General features: G+C 40.0%; 1 protein-coding gene across 1 annotated transcript in view; it reads right to left on the reverse strand.

Annotated features, from left to right (window-relative positions):
- LOC105605237 (A disintegrin and metallopeptidase domain 3-like) overlaps nucleotides 1-18,229 on the reverse strand; it is a 121,320-nt gene that overhangs the window by 24,126 nt on the left and 78,965 nt on the right. The window contains exons 13-16 of the mRNA XM_042241354.2: nucleotides 10,624-10,722; nucleotides 7,478-7,673; nucleotides 6,904-6,994; nucleotides 6,443-6,623 (exon numbers count right to left, since the gene is read on the reverse strand). Coding sequence (XP_042097288.2) covers nucleotides 6,443-6,623; nucleotides 6,904-6,994; nucleotides 7,478-7,673; nucleotides 10,624-10,722 — 567 coding nt within the window. The remainder of the gene's footprint in view (nucleotides 1-6,442; nucleotides 6,624-6,903; nucleotides 6,995-7,477; nucleotides 7,674-10,623; nucleotides 10,723-18,229) is intronic.

Consider the following 18,229-nt stretch of genomic DNA (forward strand, 5'->3'; position numbering starts at 1 on the left):
AGTGTATTAAGAAACAGAGACAGCACTTTGCTGACAAAGGTCTGTATAGTCAAAGCTATGGTTTTTCCAGTAGTCATGTATGGATGGGAGTTGGACCATAAGGAAGACTGAGCACTGAAGAATTGATGCTTTCAAACCGTGGTGCTGGAGAAGACTCTTGAGAGTCCCTTGGACTGCAAGGAGATCAAACCAGTCAATCCTAAGTGAAATCAACCCTGAACATTCGTTGGAAGGACTGATGCTAAAGCTGAATCTCTAATACTTTGGCCACCTGATGGGAAGAGTCAACTCACTGGAAAAGACCCAGATGGTGGGAAGGATTGAAGGCAGGAGGAGAAAGGGACAACAAGATGAGGTGGTTGGATGGCATCACTGACTCAAAGGACATGAGTCTGAGCAGACTCCGGGAGATGGTGAAGGATAGGGAAGCCAGGCATGCTGTAGTCCTTGGGGTCACAAAGAGTTGAACAGGACTTACTGACTGAACAACAACAAGGCTCCTCTGTCCATGGAATTTCTCCAGGCAAAGAATCCTAGAGTGGGCAGGCATTCCCTTCTTCAGGAGATCTTCCCAATCCAGAGATCAAACCCAGGTCTCCTGCATTGCCGGCAGATTTTTTAACCATCTGAGACACCAGGGAAGCCCATCAAATTATCAGAGAAATGTGAACCAAAACTGCAATGTGGTTTCGTATCATCTCATATGGTCAGGATGGCCATCATCCAAATATCTACAAACAGTAAATGCTAGAGAGGGTATGCAGAGAAGGGAACTCTCCTATGAGGTTTGTTGGGATGTAAATTGGTGCAGCCACTACGGAGAACAATTCTTTAAAAATGGAAATACCGTATGATCTAGCAGTCCCACTCCTGGGTATATAACCAGAAAAAAATCTTGATTCAAAAGCATACATGCGCCCCAATGTTCACTGCAGCACTATTCAAAATAGCCAAGACACAGAAGCAGATTAAATGTCCCTCAGCAGATGAAGGGATAAAGGATAAGTGGTACATATATACAATGGGATATTAGCCACTAAAAAGAATGAATTAATGTCATTTGTAGCAACATAAATGGACCTGGAGATTATCAAACTAAGTGAAGTAAGTCAGACAAAGATAAGTATCACAGGATATCACTTATACGTGTATTCTTAAAGAAAAATAATTGAAATGAAGTTATTTACAAAATAGAAACTGACTCATAGACTTAGAAAATGAACTTATGGCTACTAAGGGTGAAGGGTTGAGGGGGAAGGATAGATTGGGTGTTTGGGATTGACATGCACACATTGTTATATTTAAAACAGATAACCAACAAGGACTAACTATATAGCACAGGGAACTCTGTTCAATATCCTGTAATAACCTAAATGGGAAAAGAATCTGAAAAAAGTGGATATATAAAACTTAATCACTTTGCTGTACACCTGAAACTAATACAATATTGTTAATTAACTGTACTCCAATATAAATTAAAAATTAAAATAATAAAGTTAGCATAAAATATTGGCTATGTTCTCTGTGCTGTGCGATATATTCTTATAGCTTATTTATTTTATATGTATTAGTTTGTATCTCTTCAGAGAAGGCAATGGCACCCTATTCCAGTACTCTTGCCTGGAAAATCCCATGGACAGAGAAGCCTGGTGGGCTGCAGTCCATGGGGTTGCTAAGAGTCTGACACGACAGAGCGACTTCACTTTCACTCTTCACTTTCATGCATTGGAGAAGGAAATGGCAACTCACTCCAGTGTTCTTGCCTGGAGAATCCCAGGGACGTGGGACCCTGGTGGGCTGCTGTCTATGGGGCTGCACAGAGTCGGACACGACCTAAGTGACATAGCAGCAACAGCAGCAGCAGCAGTTTGTATCTCTTAATTTCTCCCTGCTAACCTCTTTCCACTGGTAATCACTAACTTGTTCTCTGTATCTATGAGCCTCTTTTAGTTATTGTATTCTTCACCTCTGACTAGTTATTTTTAATATTTCTAGTTTTTCACTAAAATTCTCACTGTGTTCATTTCTTCTTTTCCCAAGTTCAGATAACATTCTTATTGCTTATGCTTTAAACTTGTTATCTGGTAAATTATCTTTTTTTGTTTTCTCAGTTATTTTTTCTTTCATTTGAAATAATTCTTTTCTCTCATTTTGTTTGACTTCGTCTCTATGAAATTAAGTGAAAGAGTTAACTATCCTAGCCTTGAGGGAATGTCTTTGTGTCCCAGCATCCCTATACTGTCTGTGTGTACCCAGTGGTTTTTGTGGGAGAGCTAGATCTGACATGATCATGGGTCGCATCCTGTCCCAGGGTGTGCTGCCAGCTGTCACTTTGGTGAGATGCAGGATTGATGACAAAGGGATAGAGTCAGTGCCAGGTGTGAGCTGAGACTTCTCCTATGATCCGTGGCTATCACCACCCTACTGGGGAGATGGCATCAGGTCCCAAGCTGCTGATGGTGAATGGATAAGGACAACCTTATGGTATAAGCTTGGGTCCAAGTTGGTCCAGTTCATTTTAAGTATGCACCTTCCCCCTCCATCTTGGGAAGGGCACCTCTGCCCCAGAGGGTATGATCCCTGAAGCAAGAGGGTGCTGGAGTGGGTGCCTGATGTGGTTGGGGCATGTGCCCTGGTATGACTCTGGAATGTCAGCCAGAATTCTAGACACTTCCTGATCCACTCCCTCTATAAGCAGCAGAAATAGCTGCCCTCGCCCCATTCAGCTTCATCCTTCCCATGTGCACACTCTCCTCAGCAATGACAGACTTTGCCCTACTGCAAAGCAGTGCTGCAGCTAGTGAGGCCAGGGCAGATATTCAACATGGCCTGGGGTGCACCTTGCATGGTTTCAGGAAAAGAGCCAGAGCTCTAGGCAGGTTCAATCAGCTTCCTCTGCCTTGTTCCCTGGAGTAAAGCCAGTTCTTTACAAGCAGAGTCTTGTTTTTTTTTTTTTTTTTCTTCACAGCCTCCTGGTGATAGCTCAGTTGGTAAAGAATTCACCTGCAATGCAGGAGACTCTGGTTCAATTCCTGGGTTGGGAAGATCCTCTAGAGAAGGGATAGGCTACCCACTCCAGTATTCTCGGGGTTCCCTTGTGGCTCAGCTTGTGATAGCTCAGTTGGTAAAGAATCCGCCTGCAATGCGAGAGACCTGGGTTCAGTCCCTGGGTGGGGAAGATCCCCTGGAGAAAGGAAAGGTTACCCACTCCAGTATTCTGACCTGGACAATTCCATGGACTGTATAGTCCATGGGATCGCAGAGTCAGACACGACTGAGCGACTTGCACTGACACTTGTAAGCCCCACTGATTTTCAAACTTGATAAGGGATCAAATCCCAGTGTCAGATCCCAGGCCTGGGGTATCCAGTAATCAGTTCAAACCACTCACTCCCCAGGGAGGATCTCTGAACCATATACACACACACACCCCTCACCCTTCCTCTATGCTCCCTCCTAGAGGCACAGGCGCTGTAGTGATTGTTTGTCCTCCCTGCCTACCTGACAAGTATCCAATTTGTTTTCAGGGAGAATTGCTTCACATGTAGTTGTATTTTTGATGTGTTCCTGGGGAGAGGTGAGTTTAACATCTTTCTATGATGACATCTTCATCTTTTCTCCATCAAATGTTATTTTTGATGTCAAAATGATAATAGAAAAAATAGCTGAATATTCACTTACTTTGAATTTATTTAATCACAGGTTAAGTTAGAACATTTTCATGTTTCTTAGTCATGTGTTCAATTTCATGATTTTTTTGTACAGATAAACACTAGAGTATGTGTGTGTGTGCATATATACATGTATATTGGGATATGTGTGTGTACACATGTATATATTCACTGGGGTATGTGTGTGTGTGCACAGACACATGTATACTGGGATATGTGTGTGTACACATGTATATATATACTGGGGTATGTGTATGTGTGTGCACAGGTACATATATACTGGGACATGTGTTTGTGTGCACATGTACGTGCATACTTGGATATGTGTATCTACACATGTATATGTACATTGGGGTACATGTGTGTGCACATGCACATATATACTGGGGTATGTGTGTATGCGCACACATGTACATGTGTACTGATATATGTATGTGTACACATGCATATATACACTGGGGTATGGATGTGTGTGCACATGTACATATATACTGGGGTACACATAGATGTGCATATATATATACATATATATATGTGTATATATATGCTGCTAAGTCACTTCAGTCGTGTCCAACTCTGTATGACCCCATAGACGGCAGCATACTAGGCTCCTCCATCCCTGGGATTCTCCAGGCAAGAGTACTGGAGTGGGTTGCCATTGCCTTCTCTGACATATATATATATATATATATATATATATATATATATATATGTGTGTGTGTGTGTGTATATATATATACACACACACACATAGTGGGGGTATACCCACTATGATAACCTGATACCTATTACTCTGATACCAACCGAGTGTCCAAGAATTCAATTCAACTCATTCTGACACAATCTATCTGCAGTTAGAATCAAACTCCAAAAGATAAAAGGCTCAGTCCCACAAGACTCTTCCCATTTCAGACACCAGATTCAAGTCTTTATCCTTCTGACCAACTGGCTACAAATTGGAGGTTCCCATGGCTCCCTCTCTGGTTTGATGATTTCCTAATTTGGCTCACAGAACTCAGGGAAAGACCTCACTTATGTTTACTAATTTATGGGAAAGAATATAACTCAGGAACAGCCAAATGGAAGAGATGCACAGGTCAAGTTATGTTGTCGGGCAAGAGGAAGTGACATTGTCTCCATGTCCTGTCCAGGCACATCCTCATTACAACACATTGTGTTCACCAACTTACAAGCTATCTTGAGTGTAATCATTCAAAAATTTTTACAGAGTCCAGTCTCCAGCCATATCATTCCCTTTATTGATGCTGTGAGTGGAGCTTAAAGCTCCACTCCATTAATCAATTGGTCTTTCTGGTGACCAGCATACTCTGAAGCATCAAGAGGCACCACCCTATTACCTCATTAGCATAAACCTAGGTTTCTCTGGATGAATCTCAGTATGAATAACACCAAGTATTCCTGTCAGGAAATTCTAAGGTTTAGGAGCTCAGGGCCAGAAACCAAGGGAAAAGGCCAAATTAATTTTCTTGTGCATGTTAAATCACATTGTACTATTATACCATTATATTACTTTTTTTCTAATTAATGAATAATTGAATTAGTTCATAATTTTACATATTTACTCTGCCATATTTATGGTAAACATGATTGCATTTTGTTTTAAATGATGCTTAGAGGGATGGCATATTACTTCATAATGCAGTCAGCATCAGTATGTTCCTTTATGACTGAAAGTGAAAGTTGCTCAGTCTCGTCCAACTCTTTGCCAACCTCATGGACTGTAGCCTCCAGACTCCTCTGTCCATGGAATTCAGGCAAGAATACTGGAGTGGAGAGCTGTTCCCTTCTACAGGGGATCTTCCCAACCCAGAGGTCAACTGTAGCCTTCCAGACTCCTCTGTCCATGGAATTCTTCAGGCAAGAATACTGGAATGGGTAGCCTATCCCTTTTCTAGGGGATCTTCCTAACCCAGTAATCGAACTGGGGTCTCCTGCATTGTAGTTGGATTCTTTACAAGCTGAGCTACCAGGGAAGCCATTATATTTATGTGAGACTGTCTTTTGCCATTCTGAGGTAAGGTTACTATCCACTTCCAATTTCCTCTATTCTTCACTTTTTAAAAATACTGTATCTTAATATAATTATTTAATTAAAATGTGAAATAATTGTTTCCCTTTTTACTTTCATGTACTAGCTTTAATGGCACTGTTTTAAAAAATTCTTTATGTTTATCAAAGTATTTAAGAAAAATACGTAAAATTTAAACTGTTTTATTATTGTATCTTGTAGAAAGGTCCAATTTTAAACAAGCATGTTATGTTTTTGAAGAAAGAACTAGGGGAGTAGGCTAATGAGAAAATATTTTAGTTTCATTGCAATTTAATTCTAGTCAAATACTGCAATGCTATATGTTGGATTTTATTTTTTTGGTTTTCCTTGTTTTTCTCATTATTTAGTTTGTTCTGACCCATTTTTTTTCATGTATTATTTGATATTTTTTGTTCTTTGATTACACAAACTGTCGCAGGCCAGATCCTTGCCTACTGGACAAGATTAGATTCTCAAATGTGACAAAACAAATTCAACTAACTATAGCAAAATTCACAGTAAAAAGATAGACAGTGAAGTAAAGTCTCCTTTAGCCAATAGAAAGTGACCTTTTAATTTTACGATGATATAGTAACCAAAATTTGTACCATTAATTACAAATTTAAAAACCTTAAGCTCTCTCTCTCTCTCTCCCCCCCCCTCCACACACACACTGAGACATCCATACACCCTATACAGAAGCAAGTAAAATTTTATTTACCTTATGTTCATCACACATGGTTCCATTAGCCGTCATAGTAGGGTCTGGATGTCTATGAAGTCTTAAATCTGCTGACATACATATATGGCCTCCAAGGAAGGTATATTGAACATGAATGTCATTCCTTGATACTATAGCTGAATGTGTCCAATGGCAAACTAACTTTCCACAAAGGAGTTGGCTATCAATATATTAAAAAAAAAATCTCTTAATGCCCAGAGGTCTCTTAGAGACACAAGAGATTAGATAAAAAAAACAGTACCAAATATGAGGATACTTCAAAATGTTACTGAGATCATAAAGCTATTCAGAATGTACACCAACTAGTAAAGTGCAACATATAAATACATCTATATAAACCAGGTTAATCTTTCATTTGCATTAAGTGATTCTTGACAGTATACAAACACACAGACACTCACACAGGCATTTGAAAAATACATAAATTTTTAAATACGTACTGAAAATAACAAGATTTTCCTCTACAGTTTCCAAACACATCACCTAGATAATTCACTTCTTCTGTACACTGATAACTAGATTCTTCAGCATCTAAAAACATAAACAAATTTCCAATTACTCATCTTTAAAAAATTAAAAACTAAAACTGTGGTAAATTAATATTGAAATGTCTAAACAACAATGCCTAGTCAATGTCATCTATTACAAATTTCAATATTGTCTATTGGATATACAAGAAAAAGAAACACTGAAAACTACCCACTTAAGAACAGGAGAGCTGGCATGTCAGAGCAGAAATAATTGAGAAATCTTACAGTCTTCTGCACTCTCTCATCTTCAATTCTAAATTCTACTCACTTTCTCCCAACCACCTCAGATTTCACTAATATCTTATTCATTTTCTCCTGTTCTTATTGGGTCTGTTTTACCTCTTGACGTAGTTCAAAGTTACATGATTTCAATTTTATGTTCAAATTTGGATTTAACAAACAGTCCTTTTTATTTTGGTGTTTTACTGACTTTAGAAAAAATATAGCTTAAAAATAAAGCTCAGAAGAAAAGATAAATTGTTACATTTTCCAAACAAATTGATGCACTGCGTTGTTCTATCTTGGCATATTCCTCCAAAGCAATAGGAAGATTTATTATTGCACGTTTGTAAGTCGGCAGCTCTCATATCAGGTGCACAAAATTCAGACACCCCATTGCAAAATTCTGGAAAATCACATGGATCAGTGCTTTTCCTACACTCTCTTCCTCTATCAAGTATCTGTGAGAAAAGGAAAAACACATATTTGCTTTGAAGTAGTATGACAAGTGTAAAAACATTAAATAACAGCATTGAATTTGTAGCCATCATTTTCATTACTGTGACGTTTGTAAGTATTTAAACTATAAATTTGCTTAAAAGTTCCGGTGAAAGAGTTTGGAAAGAAGACAAATGCCTACTAATGTGTAAACAAGCTGTGGTGTGGACAATGGGATGTGTCAGCCCCATAAAGGAATGGAGTACTGATGTATGCTGCAAGGCGACTGAAACTCGGAAACACTGTATTTAGCGACAAAACCAGACACAAGGTTTCCCACTGTATGGTTCTAGTTCTATGGAATGTCCAGAGTAGGGAAATCCATAGAGAGGAAAGCAGGTGCATCATGGGTCGGGGTCTCCTGTTTGGCTGAGGAAGAGGCTGTGGAACCAGGTCAAGGCGGCGGCTGCACAGCACTGTGCATACTCTAAATGCTGCTCAACGCACTAAACCCCCTTGACAACGGCTAACTCCCACTGTGTGACTTAAACTTCAACTTAAAAATGGCCCGTAGCGGATTCATGTTGATGTATGGCAAAACCAATACAATATTGTAATTAGCCTCCAATTAAAATAAATAAATTAATATTAAAAAACCAACCAACAACTATATAAGGTTTCTAAAATGTTTCTTAGTGGACACCCTTGTCCTTTTTCCCCTTCAAGTAATTTTCTTTTCAGGATGAACTCCACTTCTATTATGAAACTGCTTCTGACCCAGGATGACAATCGGAACACTTCTCCCTAGACACAGTGGTGGGAAATTTAACTTAGAATGTAATGCTGGGTCAGAGCTTCTGCCACTACCAGGGGTGGACATAGGTGCCAGGAAAGAGGGGATCCCTCTGCTCTTCTGATATACCATACAGTATAGACTAGAAAAGCCAGGATCTGCACTGAGCTATCAGTACTGCACACAGGAAAAGCTTGTCTGAGAACTGCCAAGGAAAAGCAAGGGTATCCAACTGATGTGTAGCATAAGAAACTTGTTGCTCCAGTTTTAAACAAAGATTCACTTGAGCATGACGCTGAACTCATGTCATATGTAAGCTTCCTGAGTGCTTGTTTCTTATTCTTTGCTTGTGTGTTCATCATCAAGATACAACTAACCCATGATAATTGCTGGTGTGCAGTACCAGACACAGCTCCTTAAAACTTCAGAGAGGAAAGTCTGGGTACTGGCTAAAACATGTTAGTCCCTGTTATGTGTCAGATAATAGCAGGTTAAAGTATTGGTCTTCCATATCTTTGTACTTGGACTTGTGTCCATCTAAACTGAAAATTTATAAGAAAAAAAAACGCTGGTTCAAAGCAGTACATTTCAGACCATGTCAGTGGAAAGTAGAATGGAAAGTAGACAGAAAAAAAATAAGAAGCCTTTTAAGCTTATGGTCAGTAATAAGAGAGGCACCTGTGACCCTTCAAAAGACAGCAAAAGCTAGATTTTATACTATAATATGTAAGAAAGTTAATGGGAACTAACATAGGACATTGAAGCATGCTTCAACAGTGAGAAGGAGAGGTCCTGGGCAGATGGTGGCAGTGGGTATATTCCCAGAACTAGAATTGAGTCACAGGTGCCTTCAAGTGTGAAAAATGAAATGGCTGTCCAGGGCTACCTTCTACAGACCAATAAATGCAGTCCTAGATGTTAAAAACAAAAGATGATAGCTGAAGTTACAGGTTTTAGTTGGAACTTTTTACAGAATTTAATGCTGTTACCCCGAATCTCTCCCTAGAAACTTATACTATGAATTTTCACTGGACCAAATGCAGGAATTATCTCTGTTGCAAAGAATTATCCTTTGAGATGTAGGTAGAGGGCAATAGTGGGTGTGTACTAAGTCACTTCAGTCATCTCCAACCCTCTGTGACCCTGCGGATTGCAGGGGCCAGGCTCTTCTGTCCATGGGATTCTCCTGGCAGGCAGGCTCTTCAGCACCACCTGGGGAGTCCAGATGGAAATGGACTGTTTAGAAAATTCAACTGCTCTGTCTCACTGATTTGGAGACAAAGACAAAGATGTGAGTTCTGGGGAAGGAAAGAACAACACAGTTTATTGCTAAGAAGTGGAAACCCTAGCCTGGCCTCTACATTAATGTGCCTTGAAACAAATGAACATTGGCTTTAAGAACTAGCCCACTGAGTGAAAACGAGCATGCAGGGAACAGGGTGAAATGGTGTGGGGAGAGATTTTCATTGACAGTGGTAAAACAGACCTGATGACAAAACCTCTCGTCAATCAGCATTCATGTGTGTCTTAGCCTCCTAAAAGTAACACACAAAAAGGCAAGTTGCTGAAATGAAGCCCTCCCTAGAACAGAGCTCTTACCCAGGGTCCTATTAGAGGTAGCTATGAAGGAAACTTGAGGGAAAACTTCCCAAGGGAAGTCAAGGATTCAGTGAGTGATTCACAAAGTTAATCTTCAGTGTTAGATATGCTACATATTGCTGACTATTCCCTATGGATTCCTTTTTTCTGCTACTTCCAAAGCGAGGGGTTACTTATAATTGTATAATTGTATACAATTATAATTGTCTGTTTATTCAAATATTGTATCTCAAGTGTGTGTGGGGTGGCTTATTCATAATTTTGTCATAAGTAGATTGTGAGGAGCTACATTCAATTATGACCAAGAGGAACTCACAACACCCAGATTACCTGAAGTTGTTATTAAATGGCATAATAGGATGAGTTCTGAGTAGGGATTGAAACAATGAGGTTAGAGGTAGGGCTAAAAATTTGATTGGAAAAGATCTAAAGACTTCTCAATTCTGAACTCAACAGTGGATGAATCAGGAACATACGGTTATATATTTGAAAGATGAGTAAAAATTGTGTGAAAAAAAGCTAAAAAGCCCACAAAAGCAGGAATTTCATGGAAGAAAATAAGGTAATATTCGAAAACTTACCTTACAAGTGTTTTTTCCACAACATGGTCCAGAACCACAGTCTGCCTTTCCTTTCAGTACACAGTTTAAAGGATCACAGCATTTACTATACTCACATGTCTGAAAGCAAAGGTAATCAAGTTAAGTAATTTTGAACTAAATCATTTTACTTATTGTTATAATATCTTAAGCCATGTCTCTAATTACAATCGCAGTATAATTTTTATGTCTATCTATTTTTAATACCACTTCAACTAGACAATGTATTTTGATATAGAAAAATGTGGTAATGAAATCATTCATGATTCTATGTTCAAGAATTTGACTGTTAAAAATGTAATGCCATTTACTTCAATCTTTTTGTGTTCATAAATATATGGACAATATATTTTGAGATTTTTCTCATTTGTGTGTGTGTGTGTGTGTGTGTGTGTGTGTGTGTGTGTGTAGTCGTGCCCAACTCTTTGTGACCCCATGGGCTGTAGCCTTGCCAGGTTCCTCTGTTCATGGAATTCTCTAGGCCAGAATATTGGAGTGGGTAGCCATTCCCTTCTCCAAGGGATCTTCCTAACCCAGGATCAAACCTGGGTCTCCCACATTGCAGGCAGATTCTTTACCATCTGAGCCACTAGTAAACTACTTATCTGTCTTATCAATTCTCCTCAAGATATTCTGTGACTATTAAATGTTTTTGGATGTGACAAAATAGAGGTTTCCAAATAACAACAGCATATTGTGGTTGTGTCATTTCAAAGAAATTTTTTTTTTCACTTTTTAGCTCTTGTATATTAAGGATTGATTCTAAAAGTTATTAGTTCAAAGAATTAAAAAATATTAAGAACTCTTTCATAATACACATTTATTTCCTTCTCTTTATAGAGTTGTCTAGTAGTGTAAGAGTGATATAAGACTGATAAGTAATATATTTTTAAAAAATTTATTTTATTTTGTTTTTTAATATGAATTTACTTATCTTAATTGGAGATTAAACCAATACAATATTGATAAGTAATATTTTAAAATGAATGAAGTGAATAGGGACAAATAACTATGTGTTTATATCTGTTTCAATTTCATATATCTTCACAATTTAGTTTATATGTTTATGCATACTTTTTGTTGAGATATTCTATGTATTTTTTTATTGCTAAGCACTTTTGTATTAATAATATTAGCCCCGGGCACTAATATATTTTATATTGTTTTGCAGTTTGTCATGACAACTTATTTCTATTTTGGCAGGTTTTAAAAAATATTTTTATTACTGTGATATTCTGAAATCTGAAAATTGCCACTTTTCTTTTGTGATTTGTTCCAAGAGCTTCTGTATAATATTTTCTTCCACATTAATCCCAGTAAATATGTGAAGGTGTAAAATGTTTCTTATATATATATAAATATATATCTACATATATGTATTTTTATTTTACATTAAGTATTTTGAGCAGTATGTTGTAAATGTAACTATAAGGGGAATATATCTCTTCTGCCAAAATTAATTATTATTTTCTTATAGAATAATAATTTATTACTGATATTTTATTATACTGGATACTTGTATAATGTCATTTATAAAATGAAACATAATGCAGTTACAGTTCAGTTCAGTTCAGTCACACAGTCGTGTCCGACTCTTTGCGACCCCATGAATTGCCGCACGCCAGGCCTCCCTGTCCATCACCAACTCCCAGAATTCACTCAGACTCATGTCCATCGAGTCCGTGATGCCATCCAGCCATCTCATCCTCTGTCGTCCCTTTCTCCTACTGCCCCCAATCCCTCCCAGCATCAGAGTCTTTTTCCAATCAGTCAACTCTTTGCATGAGGTGGCCAAAGTACTGGAGTTTCAGCTTCAGCATCATTCCCTCCAAAGAAATCCCAAGGTTGATCTCCTTCAGAATGGACTGGTTGGATCTCCTTGCAGTCCAAGGGACTCTCAAGAGTCTTCTCCAACACCACAGTTCAAAAGCATCAATTCTTCAGCGCTCAGCCTTCTTCACAGTCCAACTCTCACATCCATACATGACCACAGGAAAAACCATAGCCTTGACTAGACGGACCTTAGTCGGCAAAGTAATGTCTCTGCTTTTGAATATACTATCTAGGTTGGTCATAACTTTTCTCCCAAGGAGTAAGCATCTTTTAATTTCATGGCTGCAGTCATCATCTGCAGTGATTTTGGAGCCCCCCAAAATAAAGTCTGACACTGTTTCCACTGTTTCCCCATCTATTTCCCATGAAGTGATGGGACCGGATGCCATGATCTTTGTTTTCTGAATGTTGAGCTTTAAGCCAAATGTTTCACTCTCCTCTTTCACTTTCATCAAGAGGCTTTTTAGTTCCTCTTTGCTTTCTGCCAGAAGGGTGGTGTCATCTGCATATCTGAGGTGATTGATATTTCTCCTGGCAATCTTGATTCCAGCTTGTGTTTCTTCCATTCCAGCGCTTCTCATGATGTCCTCTGCATATAAGTTAAATAAGGAGGGTGACAATATACAGCCTTGACGTACACCTTTTCCTATTTGGAACCAGTCTCTTGTTCCATGTCCAATTCTAACTGTTGCTTCCTGACCTGCATACAGATTTCTCAAGAGGCAGGTTAGGTGGTCTGTTTTCCCATCTCTTTCAGAATTTTCCACAGTTTTTTGTGATCCACACAGTCAAAGGCTTTGGCATAGTCAATAAAGCAGAAATAGATGTTTTTCTGGAACTCTCTTGCTTTTTCCATGATCCAGTGGATGTTGGCAATTTGATCTCTGGTTCCTCTGCCTTTTCTAAAACCAGCTTGAACATCAGGAAGTTCACGGTTAACGTATTACTGAAGCCTGGCTTGGAGAATTTTGAGCATTACTTTACTAGCATGTGAGATGAGTGCAATTGTGCGGTAGTTTGAGCATTCTTTGGCGTTGCCTTTCTTTGGGATTGGAATGAAAAAGGACCTTTTCCAGTCCGGTGGCCACTGCTGAGTTTTCCAAATTTGTTGGCATATTGTGTGCATGCAGCACTTTCATAGCATCATCTTTCAGGATTTGAAACAGCTCAACTGGAATTCCATCACCTCCACTAGCTTTGTTCACAGTGATGCTTTCTAAGGCCCACTTGACTTCACGTTCCAGGATGTCTGGCTCTAGATGAGTGATCACATCATCATGATTATCTGGGTCGTGAAGATCTTTTTTGTACAGTTCTTCTGTGTATTCTTGCCACCTCTTCTTAATATCTTCTGCTTCTGTTAGGTCCATACCATTTCTGTCCTTTATCGAGCCCATCTTTGCATGAAATGTTCCCTTGGTATCTCTAAATTTCTTGAAAAGATCTCTAGTCTTTCCCATCCTGTTGTTTTCCTCGATTTCTTTGCATTGATCGCTGAAGAAGGCTTTCTTATCTCTTCTTGCTATTCTTTGGAAATCTGCATTCAGATGCTTATATCTTTCCTTTTCTCCATTGCTTTTTGCCTCTCTCCTTTTCACAGCCATTTGTAAGGCCTCCCCAGACAGCCATTTTGCAGGGAGGAGCTACCCTGCGTCTGAGGCGAGTGGCGGCCGGGAGGAGACACCTCGCGTCCGAGGTCAGGGGCGGCTGGGAGGAGCTACCCCGCGTCGGAGGCCAGTGGCGGCTGGGAGGAGACACCCCGCATCTGAGGTCAGGGGCGGCGGGGAGAAGCCACCTCTCACAAGAGGCCTGGGGCGGTGACCCTGAGGAGCCACCCCAAGCCCAAGGCCAGGGGCAGCCGCTGGGAGGAGCCACCCATACCCGAGGCCAGGGCCGGCAGCTGGGAGGAGCAACCCCGGAGCGGTGGCTGCACAGGTGCAGAAAGGCCTAGAGGAGCTATCCCACGTTGAAGGTCAGGAATGGCAGCGGTAAGGAGATACTCCTCGTCCAAGGTAAGGAACAGCGGCTGTGCTTTGCTGGAGCAGCTGTGAAAAGATACTCCACGCCCAAGGTAAGAGAAACCCAAGTAAGATGGTAGGTGTTGCAAGAGGGCATCAGAGGGCATACACACTGAAATCATACTCACAGAAAACTAGTCAATCTAATCACACTAGGACCACAGCCTTGTCTAACTCAATGAAACCAAGCCATGCCTGCGGGGCAACCCAAGTTAGGCGGGTCATGGTGGAGAGGTCTGACAGAACGTGGTCCACTGGAGAAGGGAATGGCAAGCCACTTCAGTATTCTTGCCTTGAGAACCCCATGAACAGCATGAAAAGGCAAAATGATAGGATACTGAAAGAGGAACTCCCCAGGTCAGTAGTTGCCCAATATGCTACTGGAGATCAGTGGAGAAGTAACTTCAGAAAGAATGAAGGGATGGAGCCAAAACAAAAGCAATACCCAGTTGTGCATGTGACTGGTGATAGAAGCAAGATCCAATGCTATAAAGAGCAATATTGCATAGGAACCTGGAATGTCAGGTCCATGAATCAAGGGAAATTGGAAGTGGTCAAACAAGAGATGGCAAGGGTGAACATTGACATTCTAGGAATCAGCGAACTAAAATGGACTGGAATGGGTGAATTTAACTCAGATGACCATTACATCTACTACTGTGGGCAGGAATCCCTCAGAAGAAATGGAGTAGCCATCATGGTCAACAAAAGAGTCTGAAATGCAGTACTTGGATGCAATCTCAAAAACGACAGAATGATCTCTGTTCGTCTCCAAGGCAAACCAGTCAATATCACAGTTATCCAAGTCTATGCCCTAACCAGTAATGCTGAAGAAGCTGAAGTTGAATGGTTTTATGAAGACCTACAAGACCTTTTAGAACTAACACCCAAAAAAGATGCCCTTTTCATTATAGGGTACTGGAATGCAAAAGTAGGAAGTCAAGAAACACCTGGAGTAACAGGCAAATTTGGCCTTGGAATGAGGAATGAAGCGGGGCAAAGACTAATAGAGTTTTGCCAAGAGAACGCACTGGTCATAGCAAACACCCTCTTCCAACAACACAAGAGAAAACTCTACACATCTGGACATCACCAGATGGTCAACACTGAAATCAGATTGATTATATTCTTTGCAGCTAAAGATGGAGAAGCTGTATACAGTCAACAAAAACAAGACCAGGAGCTGACTGTGGCTCAGATCATGAACTCCTTATTACCAAATTCAGACTGAAATTGAAGGAAGTAGGGAAACCCGCTAGACCATTCAGGTATGACCTAAATCAAATCCCTTATAATTATACAGTGGAAGTAAGAAATGGATTTAAGGGCCTAGATCTGATAGATAGAGTGCCTGATGAACTATGGAATGAGGTTCGTGACATTGTACAGGAGACAGTGATCAAGACTATCCCCATGGAAAAGAAATGTAAAAAAAAAAAATGCAGTTACACTAATGGCATATTACTAAAGTATATTCCAGATTCTATTCTTATTTAACACTTGTAAATCTATAAGAATCAGATAATAATCAATTTTTCTTTTTCATGTTTCATCAAGAAGAATGTGTTATGCTTCACATATAAACATGTTAATGAAAAACAGCAAGTGAATTTACTGAAGATGGAATATTAAACCCCCACTAAATATTAATATTGGGGAAAATAAAACAAAAATCAGTGATGTGATAGCCTAATATCGAAAATCTAGAATCAAGGAGAGAGCCTGCAGTAGACAGTATATTTTGACAGCACTCAATGTATAATGGAAATCTAGACTAAAGACCTAGATTTGCCAACATCCACTGGATCATAGAAAAAGCAAGAAGCCCAGTAAAACATCTACTTCTGCTTCATTTACTATGCTAAAGCCTTTGACTGTGTGGATCACAACAAACTGTGGAAAATTCTGAAAGAGATGGGAATACTGGACTACATGTCCTGCCTCCTGAGAAATCTGTATGCAGGTCAAGAGGCAACACTTAGAAACAACCACGGAACAACAGACTGGTTCAAAATTGGGAAAGGAGTACGTTAAGGCTTTATACTGTCACCCTGCTTATTGAACTTCTATGCAGAGTACATCATGAGAAATGCTGGGCTAGATGAAGCACAAGCTGGAATCAAGATTGCCGGGAGAAAAATCAATAACCTCAGATATGCAGACGACACCACCCTTATGGCAGAAAGAGAAGAAGAATTAAGAGCCTCTTGATGAAAGTGAAAGAGGAGAGTGAGAAAGTAGGCTTAAAACTCAACATTCAGAAAACTAAGATCATGGCATCTTGTCCCATCACTTCATGACAAATAGATGGGGGAAACAATGGAAACAATGAAAGACTTTACAGTTTTGGGCTCCAAAATCATTGCAGATGGTGACTGTAGCATGAAATTAAAAGACTCTTGCTCCTTGGAAAAAACGCTATGATCAACCTGGACAGCATATTAAAAAGCAGAGATATTACTTTGCTGATAAAGGCCTGTCTAGTCAACTCTATGGTTTTTCCAGTAGTCATGTATGGATGTGAGAGTTGGACTATAGAGAAAGCTGAGCACCACAGGTATACACGTGTTCCCCATCCTGAACCCCCTCTCTCCTCCCTCCCCATAGCATCCCTCTGGGTTGTCCCAGTGCACCAGCCCCAAGCATCCAGTGTCATGCATCAAACCAGGACTGGCGATTCATTTCATATATGATATTATACATGTTTCAATGCCATTCTCCCAAATCATCCCACCCTCTCCCTCTCCCAAAGAGTCCAAAAGAAACCAATACAATATTGTAAAGTAATTAACCTCCAATTAAAATAAATAAATTTATATTAAAAAAAAAGAAAGCTGAGCACCAAAGATTTGATGCTTTTGAACTGTGGTGTTGGAGAAGACTCTTGAGGGTTCCTTGGACTGCAAGGAGATCCAACCAGTCCATCCTAAAGGAAATCAGTCTTGAATACTCATTGGAAGGACTGATGCTGAAGCTGAAACTCCAATACTTTGGCCACTTGATGCAAAGAAATGAGTTATTGGAAAAGACCCTGATGCTGGGAAAGATTGAAGGCTGGAGGAGAAGGGGACAACAGAGGATGAGATGGTTGGATGGCATCACAACTCGATAGACATGAGTCTCAGCAAGCTCCTGCAGTTGATGATGGACAGGGAAGCCTGGCGTGCTGCAGTCCATGGGGTCTCAAAGAGTCGGACACAACTGAGTGGCTGAACTGACTGAGGTGGTTAATATGCTCAAGAATGTTCATAAAAAGCGACTCCAAAATGAGAGATGAGAGTTGACCAAAAATAACACGACACTGGAATGTAACAGATGTGGTGGTGCATTTATCATAATCCATTAACCTATCAGTTCAGTTCAGTTGCTCAGTCGTGTCCGACTCTCTGCAACCCCATGGACTGCAGCATGCCAGGCTTCCCTGTCCTTCACCATCTCCCAGAGCTTGCTCAAACTCCTATCCAGTGAGTTGGTGATGCCATCCAACCATCTCATCCTCTGTTGTCCCCCTCTCCTCCTGCCTTCAGTCTTTCCCAGCATCAGGGTATTTGTCAGCGAGTTGGTTTTTTTGCATCAGGTGGCCAAAGTATTGGAACTTCAGCTTTAGCGTCAGTCTTTCCAATGACTATTCAGAGGTGATTTTCTTTCGAATTGACTGGTTTGATCTCCTTGCAGTTCAAAGGATTCTCAAGAGTCTTCTCCAACTTTATAATTCGAGAGTATAAATTCTTTGGTAT

This window comes from Ovis aries, chromosome 26 (genome assembly GCF_016772045.2).
Source record: "Ovis aries strain OAR_USU_Benz2616 breed Rambouillet chromosome 26, ARS-UI_Ramb_v3.0, whole genome shotgun sequence".
Lineage (NCBI taxonomy): Eukaryota > Metazoa > Chordata > Mammalia > Artiodactyla > Bovidae > Ovis > Ovis aries.